Raw genomic sequence first — 18120 nt, forward strand, 5'->3', positions numbered from 1 at the left:
TGGTGCCAGCTTGATTCTAGGTGAAGGGCCATGGCTGGTTAATAAGCTGCAACAGGTTAATTGCAGAGCAATGAAACCTGAACCATCCTGGATTTATACCTCCTGCCTCCCACCCTACCCCGCCCCTGTTAGAGATTGCAAAAGGAACCATCTTCTGAAGCGTTATTCTTCATGTCAGTAAGTGCAGGGCTCAGGTGCAAAAAGCAGACAAGTTGCTCAGAGGAGCATTGGAAGAATGTATTCAGTGCCCCATTATGCTCTCCCAGGTCCAGGGAAATATAGTGAAATAGGTTGGTGTGCTGACTGTCCACTTATGGCTGTATCTCAGAGTTCTGGCCAGGAGCTGTTTGCAGCAGAAAAGGGTTTGGTACCAGGAGCTGAGAACGTGCAAGCAAACAAGTTCCAGCATGGAAAGCAGAACAACTCACAGCAATTCATTTTGGGTTTTATATATATATAATTTTATTTTTACAAAAGTCAGTCACTTCAGAAGAGAATTGCATTTTTGAAGGACTTCAAGCCCAAGAAACTTTTTAGAGATCTGTAGAGGAGAGGTTGACCCACTCAAGGTGTTGGAGAGCCGAATACAGAGAAGTCCCTGCCAAGCCCAGGAGGGCAAAGGAGCCAATGGCTCCTCGGTTCCGCTTTTTGGGTTCTGCAAGAAGAAGAAAAATGGGAGGGTTCACATTTGATTTGTTTGTAAGGTTTACACCAATGTATAAAAACAACTTTAAAAAATCAAAACAACAGTATTTTCTTCTTCTTTACGCAGGAAGCTACCTGCTGAGTCAGACCCTTGGGTCTTACAAGGTCAGTATCGGGGTGGCCAAACTTGCTTAACATTAACAGCCACACAGAATAAACATCAGAATTTTGAGAGCCACAAGACAGGAAGGAAGGAAAGCAAACAGATGGGGGAGGGAGGAAGGAGGGAGAGGTGGAAGGAAAGCAACTTTTAAATGCATTCTCCAAGCCTCTGGCTGGTTTGGTTAAGTGATGTAAAGAGACAAATGCCTTCTCCAAGCTGGCTGACACACAATATGTTTGAATGAGCCACATGTGGCTTCTGAGCTGCAGTTTGGCCACCCCTGGTCAATATTGTCTACTTTGGCTGGCAGAGGCTCAAAGCAGAGGTCTGTCCTGTCACCTACAAATTGATCACTGTAGGTGAAGATGCCTGAGACTGAACAGAGGACCTCCTGATTGCAGAGCAGGTGCTGTAGCGCTGAGCTGTTGCCCCTCCCATCTTATTCTCCAGTCACATCTTTAGGAGGTACTGGCAAGGGCTCTTCGAAAAGAAGCCAGATAAAACCCCCTTAGATTTTCCTTTTTTGCCATTTTTTTAAAAAATCTAGAAAGGTTCATTTTAGAATGGAGAACAAAGAGGGACGACCCACACGTCTCCATTTGGTTGCTGTGCTGCGTAGCCCTTGCATGTAATGCAGAAGAGAAAAGGACCAGGAAGTAGAGTTCAAAAACAAGTTGGAACCGAGGGAAATAGTTGCCTGGAAGCAGCAGCTGACTGCCGTTCCCACTGAAAGACTCACCTCCTGAGTAATAGCCATAGGCATAGAGCAGTCTTCCAATTATCCACACTGCACCGAGCCCTGCAGCGACACGCTGGGGAGAGGAAAACAGGAATAGTGAGTGCTCCCTGGGAGAAACGGTGTTGGCAAATGGTTGGGTGAACAGACGAGGAACTACTCAGTTCTAATTCTCCAGATGCTAACCCCGAGGTTGTCCACAGAGATGACCTGTGGCCTGGTAATCAAGTCTCACTGAAGTACATACCCAATATTACAGGAGGGTTTGAAATGTTGCATTGGAGGGAGACACTTTACTCAGTTCTGGTTAGACTTCACCTAGAGTATTGTGTTTGATTTGGGGCACCATAATTTAAGAAGAATACAGACTAGCTGGAATGTGTCCCGAAGAGAGCAATGAAGATGGCAGGGGGTCTGGAGACCAAGTCCTATGTGGAAAGGTTGAAGGTTGCTTAGCCTGGACAGGAGACGATTGAGACATGATCATCATCTTCAAGTCCTTGAGGGGCTGTTATATAGCAGAGAGTGCAGAATTGTTTTCTGTTGCCCCAAAAGGTTGGACCAGAACCAACGGGTTGAAATTAAATCAAAACAGTTCCCTGCTAAACATTAGGAAGAACTTCCTGACAGAGTGGTTCCTCAGTGGAATGGGCTTCCTTGGGAGGTTTTGAAACAGAGGCTAGATGGCCATCTGACAGCAATGCTACTTCTGTGAACTTAGGCAGATCACGAGGAGGGCAGGAGGGGTTGCATCTGTGCTTAGTTCTTGTGGCCCTTTCTTACATGTCCAGGGAAATGCTGATTGACACTTTGGGGTCAGTCAGAAATTTTTCGCCAGGCCAGTTTGGACAGGGATCCTGGAGGGTTTTGTTTTGTTTTTGCCATCTTCTCAGCATGGAGCAGAAGTCACTTGGTGTGGGTGGGTGTGGGGTATTTGTGAATTTCCTGCATTGTGCAGGGGTTTGGACTAGATGACCTTGGAGGTCACCTTCCAATTCTGTGGGGTGCATTCACACTATGCTAAGCAACGAGTTTTGCAACTGGATTTTTGCTATTCTTCCACAGTAAAAATCCAGTTGCAAAACGCATTATTTAGTGCAGTGTAAACACAGCCTATGTTTCTGAGAAAAGGCTTGCTCAGCATCACGAGGCCTTTTCAGACTTTTCAGTTACATGCATTCAGAGCCTACCAGCTACACATATCGGAAGTGTGCATTATCTACAATCTTCCTCATTACATTCTATACCTGCCCCAGGACCCACTACATCCGAAAACATGCATGGTGCCTATATCTCAGACTAACATCTGCACTATCAAAAGGAATGTAGATAGAGTGAAACTACTGGTGTGCTCAGTTGGATACCCCCTCCCAAACATAACATCTGGAAAGATTAGAATGCCAAAGGAAATGGATATGGGTTGATCACACTGTGTGACACAGAGTGTTGGACTGGATGGGCCATTGGCCTGATCCAACATGGCTTCACTTATGTTCTTATGTTCTAAACTTGGGAGTCATAATGGCCCCAAATCAGCATAACCTGAGTGATGGGTATTTGCAACACAAAGTCCAGCCACTTATCCACCCAAGCCAATACCCTCAACCCGGGAAGGTTACTCTGGATAGGTTATGGGATGCCATGGAAAACGTCAGCATTTCCCCACAGATATAGGTAGAGCCCAAGATGAGAAAAGTGGTTATGCATGCCGAAATGTATTCCATCGGTGTCTCTTATCCAGGATCCATTCCTCAAAGAGGACTGTGATCCAAACAAATGCAAGCAGACCAGCTCTAAAATAATAGGACCAATACAATTCAATTCCCATGTTATGCTCCCCTGTGATATCTCCACTCTGCAGTCAAGGTTTTACAACTAGGAACTACATGTCCTTTTGTGATCTACCTAGATTTGCAGAAACACCAACTGGCAGGAAACTTTATTACCTTTTATGGCTATCCAGACCAAATGGCCAAGCCACACTGTTTCACCATGTGATCACAGCCAGTTTGCCCTCTTAATCAAAAAACTGCATGTATTTCAGCCCACAATACCTGATCCCCTCGTCTGATGAAGTGTGCTTAGAGAGCACACGAAAGCTTACGTTCTGAATAAAACTTGGTTGGTCCTAAAGGTGCCCCTTAACTCCTGCTTTGTTCAACTGCTTCAGACCAACACGACTGCCCACTTGGATCTAAGGTTTATTGTAGCAGCCATCTTGCACAGAACAGCATCTGTCAATTCCAGATTTCTCTCTGGAATGGTCTTATGTAGTGGAACGGCCTTTCTGAGCATGTGTGGAAGGCCCCTGAATTATTAGTTTTTCAGAGAATTGTACAAAACTGAGTTATGCAGACAGACATTCATGTGAACTACTAGATTTCAGGACATGCTTTAAGAAACAGGGTTTTGCAGCGTGATAACATTGGAATTAACATAGTGACATATTCCAGTGATTCCTCATTGTGGTACTGGCCAGTGTGCCCACTGTGGTTCCTAATGCCCACTTCCTTCTTCCCTAAAGCAAAAGAACCAATCCTCCAGCAGGCATCAACTTTGTGTCTGCTGGAAAACCCATTGGAACCAGCTGCCACCATCTTAGGAGGACATTTAGATTGGAACCTCCCAATGCTTTGTGATGGATCCTGGTCACCATGGCAGCCATTTTATCAGAGTCTGTGTTTCCACCCACAATGGCAGCCATTTTTGATGCTGGCTATTCCCTATTCATAACAAGTTCCAGAAGCATCCACAGGTTCAACAAGGTTGGGGGACTTCTGCCATATTCCATGTTGGACACCAGATTCTACAAACATGTGGAATCCCAGGATATGGGGAAATGCTATGAAAGGCTGATTAAGAAAAAATGGGACGGTATGGGGAACCAGCTGCCCAGGGTTCTGCAGCCACATACTGGTTTTGCGTATAGCAAGACGTATTGAACCAAGAAAAGATATGGCCCCCTGTTGAAAAAGCTGCACTGAAGCTAGTTCACAGCTTTTTACTTACTGGATAGTAGGCGCCACCTGTGGCAAGAAAGAACAGGAGAGAGGGATACGTTTCCAACCTGAAAATACAGATAACAAATATTTGCAAAGACCTGTAAAACAAGAATCACTGCCACCACTATTCTGCACCACAAAATTATCCAAGGAAGTGGGAGTAGAGCTTCTGATTGTCTCTGAACTTGAAAAAACTTGTGTGTTAGCAAAGGCAGGGACACATCGCCTCATTAAAGTCCTCCGGATAAGCTTCTAGGCATGGTGAGGGAGTAACAACACTTCTCTTAACTAGTACGTACTTCACAAGGTATTGCTTTCACAGGAATTCTTTATAGCATTTCTCCCTATAAATTAGGGCCAAATATATCAAATGTACAGGGCTTTTTTGTAGCTGGAACTCCTTTGTATATTACATCACACACTCCTGATGTAGCCAATCCTCTTGAAGCTTACAGTAGGCCCTGTACTAAAAGCCCTGTAAGCTCTTGGGTGTGTGGCCTAATATGCAAAGAAGAAGATATTGGATTTATATCCCGCCCTATACTCTGAATCTCAGAGCAGTCACAATCTCCTTTTACTTTCCCCGCCTCCCCAACAACAGACACCCTGTGAGGTAGGTGGGGCTGAGAGGGCTCTCACAGCAGCTGCCCTTTCAAGGACAACTGTTATGAGAGCTATGGCTTACCCAAGGCCATTCCAGCAGCTGCAAGTGAAGTTCCTGTTACAAAAAATGTACACATGGGGAGTTTGTCCATCACTGAATGTTACTCAGTTACTGAATTTTGTACCCAGGAGAGAAAGTATTTACTGTCATGGCGGGTTGACAACTGTTTGTCACTGATTCCCAGTTCCTTTCTCATGGACAGTGCACCAACTCTGAATAATTACTACTTAATTACAGCAACGATCACTCACGTGTTTTGATGTGCCCTCTGGATACAGTTGAACATGTGCCCATTTTCAGGGTCCGTGCTGTACATTGTTGGGTACTGTTGAGGGAGAGAAATCATCATTAGTAGATGGCCATGCCCTGATTTGGATAGCCCAGGCTAGGCTGATCTCGTAAGATGTCAGAAGCTAAGCAGGGTTGGCCCCGGCTAGTGTTTGGATGGGAGAATGCCAAGGAATTCCAGGGTCACTATGCAGAGGCAGGCAATAGCAAAACACCTCTGGACGTCTCTTGCTTCAAAAACCCTATTGGGATAAATGAGCTGCAAATTGATGGCACTTTCCACTAGCAGATGGCCATATTAGGTGAAAATAGAGACTAAAGAATGCTTCACATCTCATTAGTAGAGACCAGTGTTCCCTCTAAGCTGAGTTAGTGTTAACTAGCTCACAGATTTTTAGCCGCCAGCTCTCACATTTGTGTCTTATCTCAGAGAGGATGACCCCAGAGCAAACTAATTTATGCAGTAGCTCACAACTTTAACACCAACAGCTCACAAAGTAGAATTTTTGCTCACAAGACTCTGCAGCTTAGAGGGAACATTGGTAAAGACCACTTTATTCCTCATCTGAACACGGTGACTACTGGCTCTCTCCCTGGTATACAGACTGCAGGAACATACTTTTTTTGCATTCTCTTTTTTAAATTAAACCTTTAAAAATGATATACAACAAGTGCAGTCAAATATTCACAAAATCTTAAGCCTTTAAATTCACCCTCCCCCCCAGACAAAAACCTATAACAACATATACTTGAAGGAAACAATTATACATCACAGTTATGGGTTATAGTTTCCAAACAATGGTTACATTTATTCCTGGACTGAGGGGGGAAATTCATGCTATGTTTCCTCCAAATGAGCAAAGCCTGAAATGCAGTTGCATGACGCAACAAGACACAACTCCTACTGTTTCCCATTTTGCTACAAAATGGCTTCCACATAGTACTTTCCTGACAGAACACAACGTCCAAGCAATCCGATCATGCTAGAGTTTTATATATTCTAATTTTGTGTTTCTTACTCATCTCTTTTTATTCCTTTCTCTGTCTAACTTCTCTCTTTTCTATTTTTATAATACTTTACTTGTGCCAATGCTATTTGCTTTTTCCACATTCAACCTTTTTATTTTTATGTACTTTTAAAAGACTTAATACATTTATTTTAAAACACACACACACACAAGTGTAGCTGCTTCAGAGACCATGACATTTAAGCTGGATATACATTCACATGAATACAAAAATGCTGCTTTATACCAATTCAGACCACTGGTCTATCAAAGCCAGTACTGCCGTCTTTGACTAGCCCTCCTGGATCTCAGATGGAGATCTTTTGCATCAACTGCTAGATTCTTTTTTTAAACTGGGGAATGTCAGGGATCGAACCTGGGACCTGCAGGGATAGACCATGCAAAGCAAGTGCTCCACCACTGAGTCACAGCCCTTCCCAAATGAAGATCAAGCCACAAGCTGTGCTGAATAGGGATGGGTATGAACTGGGGCACAAACTAAAATTCGTCATGAATTTTGGGAGGTTCGTGGTTTGCGAAGCAATGTTTGTGAACTAAAGAGCCTCCATGAACTTCTATTAATTTGAGGCATTTTGTGGTGGTTTGTGAAGAGCACAAAGCAAGGGTTTAAACTGTTCCAAGCCATTTAAATCCCTACTTTCTGATCTTCATGAAAAACAACTGAGCGGCGGGGAAAGCTTTGTGAGGAGAAGTTAAAGGAAGCCAGCACTGGCCAGCCTTATAGCTGAGGCACCCCACGCTTTCCTCAGCCTGGTCCAGAGTTTGTGAGCTCTACCCTGCTGGTTCTATTTAAACCTGTTAAGCAGGCGTCTGACTCACAGGGATGAAAGTCGCATACACACCCTTTGGCCCTCTGCCCAGCTGTAGCCCCAAGGACTCCCAACGGCAGCCGAAACCACCCCACAGTGCCTCCTTCTTCCCCCATTTCCTCCTCCCTCCTCTGCCCCACTCCCCGCAGCCTTGCCACCCGCCCCTGCCTCACCGCCCCCTGTTTTTACCACTTTAAGGCCAGGGAAGGTGAAGCGCCTTCCAGACCGACCTCCCCCCGCCAATCAGCTGATCCAATCGGTCAGGAAAACCACGGCAGCGCAGCTGTTTCAGCGGTCACTCGCCACTGCTGCTGCGGTTTTCCCCGCTGATTGGATCAGCTGATCAGCAGGGGGCGGGGGAGGTCGGCTTGGAAAGCGCTTCATCGCACCTTCCCCAGCCTTAAAGTGGTATAAATGAGGGATGGCGAGGCTGCATGAGGGGGTGGGCGGGCGGGCGGCTGCGCGGCCCACTTGGAAACAGGTCATGGACCACTACTGGTCCGTGGCCTGGGGGTTGGGGACCCCTGCTTTAGCAGATGGTATTCAGAGGTGGGGGGGAAAACAGCTTACAATATTGTTCTCTGTGAGCCAGTCAGCTGTAGTGGTTAAAAGTATGGATGCTAATCTGGGAGAACCAAGTTTGATTCCCCACTCCTCCTCCAAATGCAGCTGCTGGGTGATCTTGGCCAAGCCACAGGTCTCTCAGGGCTGTTCTCTCAAACGCGGTTCTCTCAGAGCCACTTACCACACAGGGTGTCTGTTGTACGGAGAGGAAGGGAAGGCAACTGCAAGCTGCTCTGAGACTCTGAGTGAAGGGTGGGGTATAAATCTAGTCTCTTCTTAAACCAGAGGAGAGCAATTGGCCCAAGGGCACCCACCATGGCAAAGCGGGGATCTGAACCCATCGACCAGACTGCGGCATGACACTAACCACTACATCGCACTGGTTTAGCATCCCACCCACCCTACTATCTCATTTCTAAATGACTAAAGCTGAATTGCCAACATACTTTTTCTGCAACCATAAGAGCTCAAAGCAAGGTTCCGGGGCAAGGGGAGACAAAGATTAAGGTTTTGATTTATTAGAGCTGATTTGTGTCAGATTCTCTCTTCCCAGAAGGACATTGGATCTCTTTAATTCTTCTCGTATGTGTGTCGGGGGGAAGTAGTGTAGGAAGGCCCCAGGTGAGGTGGTTCTAGCGCCACCAAAAAGCCTGACCTCAAGCAGCAATCATTGGACAACTTTGCATTAAGGTCTGTACTGGTCGCAGAATGTAGTGGAATGGTATAGCATTTCCACATGCCAGTGGGTATACCTTTTCAGTGCTCACACGCATAAAAACCTTCCTACTAGTAACACACACACATACCAACACATTAGGGAGAAAGGTTCCCATTCCACCTGCTCCTTATTACGCTAGTTTTCTACAGGGAGTCACAGAGAAGGACATTCATAAACGTGATCCGTCACCCTACAACGGTACCATCCATTTTACTATCTCAGAATCCTGCCCCCACGTTCAGTTTCAGGAATAGATTGGGACAAAGACGAAACATTACAGACTACAGCAGCTTCCACAACGGACCTAGATTTAGGGGCCGTGATACTGCCCTTCTCCACAGCTTACCTGCACATTATACTTCTTGCGTGCTTTCCCAACATTTATTGCGAGGTGCGTTACCAAAATAAAACTGGCAGCACCGGTCAGGACCACATAGCCGTATTCCTTGGAAAGAACCACCATCTTGGCACTGGGAAGAAATAAAACCAATCTGTCAGTCCTAGGTTCCCCAAATGCATGGGCATCATTCAAGAGACAAACAGAGGTCACAGGATACTACTTTATACTCTAGTGCAGGAGTGGCTCTTGAAGCCTGCATATTGTGTGGCTCTTGAAGCCCCCACCACCTCATCAGCTGACTTGGATAATGCATTTCAAATTGCTTTCTTTTCACCTCTCCCTCCCTCCTACCATCTATTTTCCTTCCTTCCTGTTTTGCAGCTCTCAAACATCTGACGTCTATTCTATGTGGCTCTTACATTAAGCAAGTTTGGCTACCCCTGCTCTAGTGTAAAAAAAAGACTGGGAGACCATGGATCCACTTAGTTCACCATTGTCTATTCTGACAATTGACCACCGGGATTTCAGGTAGAGAACAATCATCTCTAACACCTGCTTTCTTAAATCCTTTAACTGAAAATGGCAGGGACTAAGTAGAGCCTTGTGGATGCAAAGCACAAGGGGCATTTTCGCACTCACCTTCAGCCGGCGCGACCCCCCTCTTCACCGCGCAGGATCTGCGCGGATTTCGCACTAAATGCCGCGGAGCAGCCGGAAGAGCCGGAAACTCCCGGCGCAAAAGCCGCTCAAACGTAAACCGCCAAAAAGCAGTTTCCGTTTGCGCGGCTTTTGCGACAGGAGTTTCCGGCTCTTCCGGCTGCTCCGCGGCATTTAGTGCGAAATCCGCGCAGATCCTGCGCGGTGAAGAGGGGGGTCGCGCCGGCTGAAGGTGAGTGCGAAAACGCCCAAGTTGTATCATGAGCAAAACAACAGTGGATGTTAGTCTCTGTGGTTTTGGCAACTCTAAAGGCCATGTCCTCAGTTCTTTTACGGGTGGTGGAAAGTGCCATAAAGTTGTGACCCCATGGTGTTCTCAAGACACAAGACAAACAGAGGTGTTTTGCCACTGACTGGCTTTGCATAGTGACCGTAGACATGCCTGTTGTTCCTGCATCCAAATATTAACCAGGACTGACCCTCCTTAGCTTCCAAGACCTGATGAAACTGGGCCACCCAGGTCAAAACCTTCATTACCACAAGAGAACAAAACAGCAGTTTTTGCAGTGGAGACCCAAAAACCTTCCTAGACAATTTTCTAAGAAGGAGCCAGAGCAAGAAATCCAAAAGAGAGCTTCACATTTGAGTCCTCCCTGACTCCCCCCTTTTCATTTCAATTCACCTAGTAATGAACATAACATGTTGTCTTTTCAGAATGTCAAGGAGCTGAAATGTTTCCAGAGGATTCTACTAAAGCTGGCAAGTTTGTATTCCGGTGCCTCTGCAGCTAGCATGAATGCTCTTCTATGGATTCCATCATTGGCTCAGCAATAACTGAGTCATGATTGCTTTGCACCCAGTGGATTGAGAATGGTAGAAACGGTATTTCACAACTGCGTGAATGAAACTCTCGAACTGGTTTCACCTGTTTGCATAGCACTCACTAGGTTGAAGGTCCAGAGCAGCATGTGTATGGCAAATGAAATATTCTGGTAATACAGACTTCCACTGCATGAAAAGACAATTCCAGAAGGATAACCCTCCACAGCCCAAGAGTTTGGGGCACCTAACCAAGCTATTCTAGCATTATCTTTTCTAAGCAAAAGCTCACTTCACATATAGTACATTTTCAGGCTTTTTTTGTAGCAGGAACTCCTTTGCATATTAGGCCACATGCCCCTGATGTAGTCAATCCTCCAAGAACTTACAGGGTTCTTCGTACAGGGCCCACTGTAAGGTCTTGGAGGATTGGCTACTTCAGGGGTGTGTGGCCTGATATGCAAAGGAATTCCTGCTACAAAAGAAGTCCTGCTTAGGCAGAGCCTGTAGCTACAATGAACCGATGGGCAATGGGGTATTATTACAGAATGCCTGGTTTTCACAGCTATCCCTCGAGAATTTGTCCTTGTAGAAGGCACTGAGATTAGCTGCATGAAGCTGAAATTCATCAACGTCATGAAATAAAAACCCTTGTGTAGACACAGAGAGATATCATCTTATTATCTAAGTGCAAGCAAGCTGAAAATCATGCCCAACGGGTTCAGGTTGAACCATCTATCGCTATCTACGTACTGCACAAAGTATAGTAGCGGATTGAACCAGACACTCCCAAGGAAACCGGATAATTATTTGATTGCCTTGTAAAGCAAATGAAAATGCTGAAAACCCTCTCGCAGACTTGGATTCTCAGGACATGAACACAAGCTTGAACCTGGAAGTTCTTTTTAGATAGAGTTCAAACCACCTACAGCAAGCATTCTACAGAAATACGAGGGGGCACTGAGCTTTGCAAAAACCAATATGCTCCACACAGGTATTCTCAACTCCCAGTCTGTCCAACCACAAACTGAGCCAAGTAGAAGAGTCTGGCTGGTGTGAAGGATTTGCCTTCTGAACCACCAGATCCACAGAAATGAACGCAGAGGTGTGGTGATTTATTTCTACTTCCGAGCCTTGTGTTTATCTCTGCCTCCACCCAGCTCCTATACCCTATACTTTCCTTGGTAATTTCCTTTTTTCATTTGACTATAAAGTGTGCTGTGAATGTGCTGTGGTTTACAGCAGGGGTGGCCAACGGAAGCTCTCCAGATGTTTTGTGCCTACAACTCCCACCAGCCCCAGCCAGCATGGCCAATGGCCACCCCTGGTTTACAGGATGGTTGTTATCTCTCTTCTTGAAGTACTGTGGGGCCACTCCCTGAAAGATTTCACCTCTTTCTCCAGATCTTGGTATCTCTGCAGAACCCAAAGATGCACTGACTGCTTGCCCAGGGAAACTGGGCAGAACCGGAGACCAGTGGAGTGGGATTTGCTTTCTGTTTAGGACCTGGCATTTCAGGAGTTGCAAGCACAGTTTGATTGGGTCAGCTTCTAGGAGCAGGGCTGGGAGTTGTGGGGGGTGTTGTCAAAATGTTTAATTATTTGGGGTTTCGTGCCTGGATCTGCACACCTCCATAATGCACAGTTGTATCATGAACACATGAAACTGCCTTTTACTGAATTAGGCCATTGGTCTAGCAAGGTAAAAGTAAAGGAGACCCAAGGCACAGAGTGTTAAAGCTGCAGTACTGCAGTCCTAAGCTCTGCTCACGACCTGAGTTCGGTCGTCGGTGGAAGCTGGGTTTTCAGGTAGCTGGCTCGAGGTTGACTCAGCCTTCCATCCCTCCAAGGTCGGTAAAATGAGTACCCAGTTTGCTGGGGGGGGGGGGAAGTGTAGATGACTGGGGAAGGCAATGGCAAACCACCCTGTAAAAAGTCTGCCGTGAAAGCAACTTCACCCCAGAGTCGGAAACGACTGGTGCTTGCACAGGGGACCTTTCCTTTCCTTCCTAGCAAGGTCAGCTGTCTACCCAAACTGCCAACATCTCTCCAGGATCTCAAGCAGAGGTTTTCCACATCACCTCCTGTCTGGTCCTTTAAACTGGAGGTGCTGGGGATTGAAGCTGGGACATTTTGCCAGCCAAACAGATGCTCTACCACTGAGCCATGGCCCCTCCCCATGAAAAATTTCCATGAAAAGCTCTTGTGCATCTGGAAATGTAACCTTAGATCCTGTGCATACAAAGAGTGCATTTTTTTTCAGTGGCTTTAGTCTACTCCTGAACACAAAACACAGGCCAGTACAATTTGAGCAAATAGCACTGAAGAAAATAATAATAAAAAAAAACCTTCAGGGAACTGTAAACCCAAGAATAATTTTGAAGTTAAAAAGAAAAAGCTGTGCAGTCCCGGAGCTTCTTTGACTGGTCTCCTGAAAACACCCTTTGCAAAGTCTTTATTTCCTTGACTTTGATAGACAGGAGGCAGCTGACACTGTTCCCACAACCCCTAGTGTTAACTGCAAGCACTTAACTGTGGTTTTGGACAAAACAGGCTTCAACAAAAAATGCATTCTGCACATGGGCAGCAACTAACTTTATAATCTAATTCAGAACTCTTGCAAGGCAGGAGGATTTTTTTTTTAAAAGCATTCTTCACTGACGCTTGTAACTTCTCACCCTATTCTAAACCAAACGGAAAGATTTTACCCACTGTTGCTCAACAGTGGAATCAGCTACCGAGGGAGGTACTGAGCTACCCCTCCCTGGCAATCTTTAAGCAGTGGCTGGACGAATACTCGTCAGGGATGCTCTAGGCTGATGCTGCATTAAGCAGGGGGTTGGACTAGATGGCCTGTATGGCTCCTTCCAACTCTGTGATCTATGAAACAGTTCTGACCTGGAGACTCATTTTTGTATCCCGGATGAATGAAATACTTCCAGTACCAATGGATCTCCCTGACCTGGATAGCTCAGGCTAGCCCAATTCTGGCAAATCTCAGAAGCAAAGCAAGGTCAGCCCTGGCTGGTAAATGGATGGGAGACCTCCAAGGAGGCACGGAGGGAGGCAATGGCCAACCACCTCTGAAAGTCTCTTGCCTCGAAAACCCTACGGGGTTGCTATAAGTCATCTGTGGCTTGACAGCACTTTCCACCACCACCAATGGATCAACACACCAAACCTTCAGATGGGTCAGATCCCCAGACTGGAGTGCAACTGTTAATGCTCAGGCTGAAATGGTGGGCAAAGAGCATCAATAGCCCCATAATCTCAGCTTTGCAGAATGTTAACGCCACCCACAGTTTTTGAGACCATGCTGACACACCATTGGTGTAATGGAGAGCCAGTTTGGTGTAATGGTTAAGTGTGCGGACTCTTATCTGGGAGAACCGGGTTTGATTCCCCACTCCTCCACTTGCACCTGCTAGCATGGCCTTGGGTCCGCCATAGCTCTGGCAGAGGTTGTCCTTGAAAGGGCAGCTGCTGTGAGAGCCCTCTCCAGCCCCACCCACCTCACAGGGTGTCTGTTGTGGGGGAGGAAGGTAAAGGAGATTGTGAGCCGCTCTGAGACTCTTCGGAGTGGAGGGCGGGATATAAATCCAATATCATCTTCTTCTTCTTCATTGCCAAGGCAAATGAAAAAATGGCTAATGCGGTGGTCTTGAACAGGAAATTTAAGATTTCTTTTGGCTGTCAAGTTGCAGCTGACCTATGGAGATCCCAGACAGTTTTCAAAGTAAGAGACATTCAGAGTTAGTTTGCTATTGCCTGTCTCCGTATAGCAACCCTGGACTTTCCTTCAAGTACTAACCCTATTTAACTTCCAAGATCTGATGAGATCGGGCTAGCCTGGGCTGCCCAAGCCAGGCTAAGAGAGAGCTCTATAATGCCACATTCTGCAGGCCTCTATTTTCAGGTCCCTCTGAGGAATACAATAAAGAATCTGAATAAAGAACCTCATAACCTGTTGAAGAACATTCCCAAGGAGACACAGAAGCAAAAACCTTCACATAGCTGTCAAAGATGCTCAAAATGGGGAATCCTTGGTGTCCCCTTATCTCAAGAGCTGACAATCTCACTTCAGGACTACGTTGACTCTGTTCTGAGACTCCATGCCGCCGCCACTAGATATCTGCAGGATACCGAAGAGGTCCACTGAGTCCATTGGTGAACTTCCTGAAAATATCATTATGGCTACCAAGATTTCCTAAAAACGAACATTCGGATGGCCTACAAGCCAACCGGAACATCATTCCTGTTGATGCTTTGGCAAAAGTGTGTGTTGTCCTCTGTGAATCCGCCCATTTACATTATTTGAGTGTGATCACTACAACAGCCTCATAAGATAGATCACGTGGTTAGGGGAGTGCCAAGGCGAAGTGAGCGGCTACCCACAGAGGTCATAGCAAAGGTCAGATCTGAGCTGGGAACCCGCATCACAAACTTACTGCCTTAGCCACTGTGTTGTACCACCTTAGGAACTAGGACCAGTTCCAAGAGCTGGCAACGACTTCCCATGCTATCAGGTCCACATGCAGCCAAGGTCATATGAAGGGCATATTAAAGCAAAATGGTAATACATGCATGCAGTGGGTATGTGTGATGGCCACATGGAGGAGAGGCAAGCATACCTGCCCTCAACAGCATTTGTCATATATGCCGGTATGCACATGCACTGAGCCAAAGACGGCTGTGTGCAGACCACCGCTGGCTGTGATGTGGCTTTCAAACATTTTATTGGCTCTCCAAACCTGCTCGCCTCACTTTGCCTGCATTTGAGGCTGCCAGGAAACTCTCCCCTCGTCTCTCCTTGCCTATCTCACCCCAGAGCCTGTTTGTGCATGCCAGCAGCTATGAAACCTGTAACCACGACACAGAAAACGAGAGTCTCTGTGCATCTATACAGTTCCTTTCTTTCTGTCACTGAGAGCTCAGCTGCACGTAACACAGTTGGCATGTCTGCCCCTGGTCCCATCCAACGAACATGTGCTGGGAATTCTTAAGATTCTCAGGTACACAGGGGCCCAATCTGTATCAGGACCATGCTATGCAGGGAGAGGGGACTTAAGCATCCAACCCAGCATGGTGTTCCAGAAGTAAAAAAATCCAGGAAGCCCCATTGGGAAACTTCAGTGTTCTGATGGCTAATTGGCAAAAAAACAAAGTCGATCCCAAAAGAATCAACAGGGAACTCTCTGCTCAAGAAGAAGATACTGGATTTATATCCTGCCCTATACTCTGAATCTCAAAGTCTCAGAGTGGTCACAATCTCCCTTATCTTCCTGCCCCACAACAGACACCCTGTGAGGTCAGTGGGGCTGAGAAAGCTTTTACAGCAGCTGCCGCTTTCGAGGACATCTCCTGTGAAAGCTATGGCTGACCTGAGGCCATTCCAGCAGCTGCAAGTGGAGGAGTGGGGAATCAAACCTGGTTCTCCCAGATAAGAGTCCGCACACTTCACCACTACACCAAACTGGCCCTCCCTCAAGAATATAACACATAACCAGATCTGGCCTTGTCACTAGATAAACGATGCAATTGCCTAGGCCTGGGGCGTTGGCATTCTGGGGGTGCCAAATTGGGCCCCCCATGTGACTCAGTGATGTTATCAGTGTGTGTGTGGGAGGGGGGGGTGCCATAAGTTAACCTTGCCTAGGGTGCCAGGCAGTCTAGAGCCAGCCCTGCACATAACTATGCCCTGAGAAACCATTTCCACTCCGCATTTCTTTAATACTGAGGAGCAGAGCTCCCAGGCCAGAATTCTGCTAGCTGGCTTTTATTCAAACCTTCGGCCCTTGGAAGCAAAACTTAAGCCCTTGATAATTTCCCCGGGGGGGCGGGGCATAGCCACTCGTGTATAAGAGCATGAATCAAGCCACTATCATTATATACAAGGACCTGGGTGCTTGCCCTTGTCTTGCTCCACATCACTGCCAGAGGTCAGGCACTTTGCACCGCCACCATGTGGGGAGGGCAGGGAGATAACATCGCACGTGATGATTGGGCTCTTCCACTCAGATTTCTATACAAGCACACAATGCCCCGTCTGCCCAGAAAGGAAGCTTAAAGGCAGAATCTGACTTTTAAGTCAATGGAACCAATAAAACAAGCGCATTCTTTCCTTGGCGCGCACACGGCTCTTCTCTGCCATTGCCCAACACGCCCGCTGGCGGCAGGCAGCTCACGCCCACCCCAACTTCTGGAGCGCGCTTTCGAGGCTGCTGAAGCTTGTGCCAACCAATAGCCAGCCGTTGGCACAAACGCACAAGCAAGACACAGCCTGGGTGATTCACACGAGGCTTGGGAAAAGGGAGACATCTTAAGTGTGTTGGTGGGAACCGAATATAAGAACACTGCAAAGGCAGGAGAAAGACCAAAGTCATGCCTCGCTTCTGGAATGGGGTGAAGTATGCCTAACATTAGCCCGCACCCCCAGCCTCTTGAAGCCCTCAGTGCATTTGGGGGGGGGGGGGCAAAGTTAGGAAAAGGCTCTCTGCAGAAGCTCAGAGACAATCTAGCACAGAGGCGGCTAAACTGCAGCTCGGGGGCCACATGTGGCTCTTTCACGCATATCGTGTGGCTCTCGAAGCCCCCACCGCCCCATCAGCCAGCTCGGAGAAGGCATTTCTCTCTTTAAACCACTTCTCCAAGCCAGCCAGTGGCCAAAGGACATGCATGTAAAGTTAAAGTTGCTTTCTTTCCACCTCTCCTTACCCCATCTATCTGCCTTCCGGCTCTCAAGCATCTGACATATTTTTGTATGTGGCTCTTACGTTAAGCAAGTTTGGCAACCCCTGCTCTAGCAGATCCGGGGCCAGCTTTTCTGCAACCAGGCAACTGCAGCGGGTAGCAAGGGAGAGTCCACATTACATTAGGAGCCCGGTAACTTCTGCAATGCGAATGCAACCGACCCCGCCTGCTCGGTCGACTCTCCACCGGGAAAGGGGGAGGCGAGCCCAGCAGCTCGACAGAGGCGCCGTCCTTCCTTACCTCTCAGGCCGCACACGTCACCCCCAAGCTGGGACTCGCCGCCGTCGCCGCCCGTGAGATCGATCCCGTCCCGCAGCGAAGACAGCGAAAAGGCGAGGAGCTTCGGCCCACTTTGGGAAGGGCCGCCAGCCCACGCCGGGGCGGATCCGGCGCAGCTCCGCCTTCAGCGGAGAGACGCCAGAAGTGGTAGTGTGTGTGCAAAGAGAACCGGAGCTTCTTGCGTGCAAAAGGGAGTGTGTGTGTGCGTAAAATGCAAGGCGCGCGAAAATAATTTCACTTCCTCGTCGGGCATTCTTCCTTTCCTGGAATGATGAGCGGAAGCTTCGCCTGGGTACGGTTGCCAATCCCCAGGCAGGCGCAGGGGATCCCCTGGTTGGGAGCCCCCCCCCCCCCGCTTCAGGGTCATCACAAAGGGGGTGGAAGGGAAATGTCTACTGGATATTGCATTATTCCCTATGGAGACCAATTCCATAGGTTATAATGGAAAATTGATCCGTGGGTATCTGGGGCTCTGGGGGAGCTGTTTTTTGAGGTAGAGGCACCAGATTTGCAACATAGCATCCAGTGCCTCTCCTCAAAATAGCCTCCAGGTTTCAAAAGGATTGGACCAGGGGGTCCAATTCTGTGAGGCCCAAAAGAAGGTGCCCCTGTCCTTCATTATTTCCAATGGAGGGGAGGCATTTAAAAGGTGAGCACT

The 18120-nt window shown here is 47.4% G+C and overlaps 1 protein-coding gene across 2 annotated transcripts; it reads right to left on the reverse strand.

Annotated features, from left to right (window-relative positions):
* Positions 1–437: 437 nt before the first annotated feature.
* MGST3 (microsomal glutathione S-transferase 3) lies at positions 438–17666 on the reverse strand. Of its 2 annotated transcripts, none has more exons than XM_060232577.1 (6): positions 17424–17666; positions 8964–9087; positions 5462–5535; positions 4554–4611; positions 1548–1620; positions 438–655 (listed from the first exon to the last, which is right to left on the reverse strand). In XM_060232577.1, exons 2-6 carry the CDS (start codon positions 9078–9080, stop codon positions 534–536), a joined length of 444 nt encoding a protein of 147 aa, XP_060088560.1. In that variant the 5' UTR covers positions 9081–9087; positions 17424–17666; the 3' UTR covers positions 438–533. The 2 variants fall into 2 exon arrangements, with proteins under 2 accessions (XP_060088560.1, XP_060088561.1); XM_060232578.1 differs by having other exon boundaries at positions 503–644; positions 1536–1620; positions 17424–17516.
* Between the last annotated feature and the right edge of the window lie 454 nt (positions 17667–18120).

The sequence above is a fragment of the Heteronotia binoei genome, chromosome 2 (assembly GCF_032191835.1).
Source record: "Heteronotia binoei isolate CCM8104 ecotype False Entrance Well chromosome 2, APGP_CSIRO_Hbin_v1, whole genome shotgun sequence".
Lineage (NCBI taxonomy): Eukaryota > Metazoa > Chordata > Lepidosauria > Squamata > Gekkonidae > Heteronotia > Heteronotia binoei.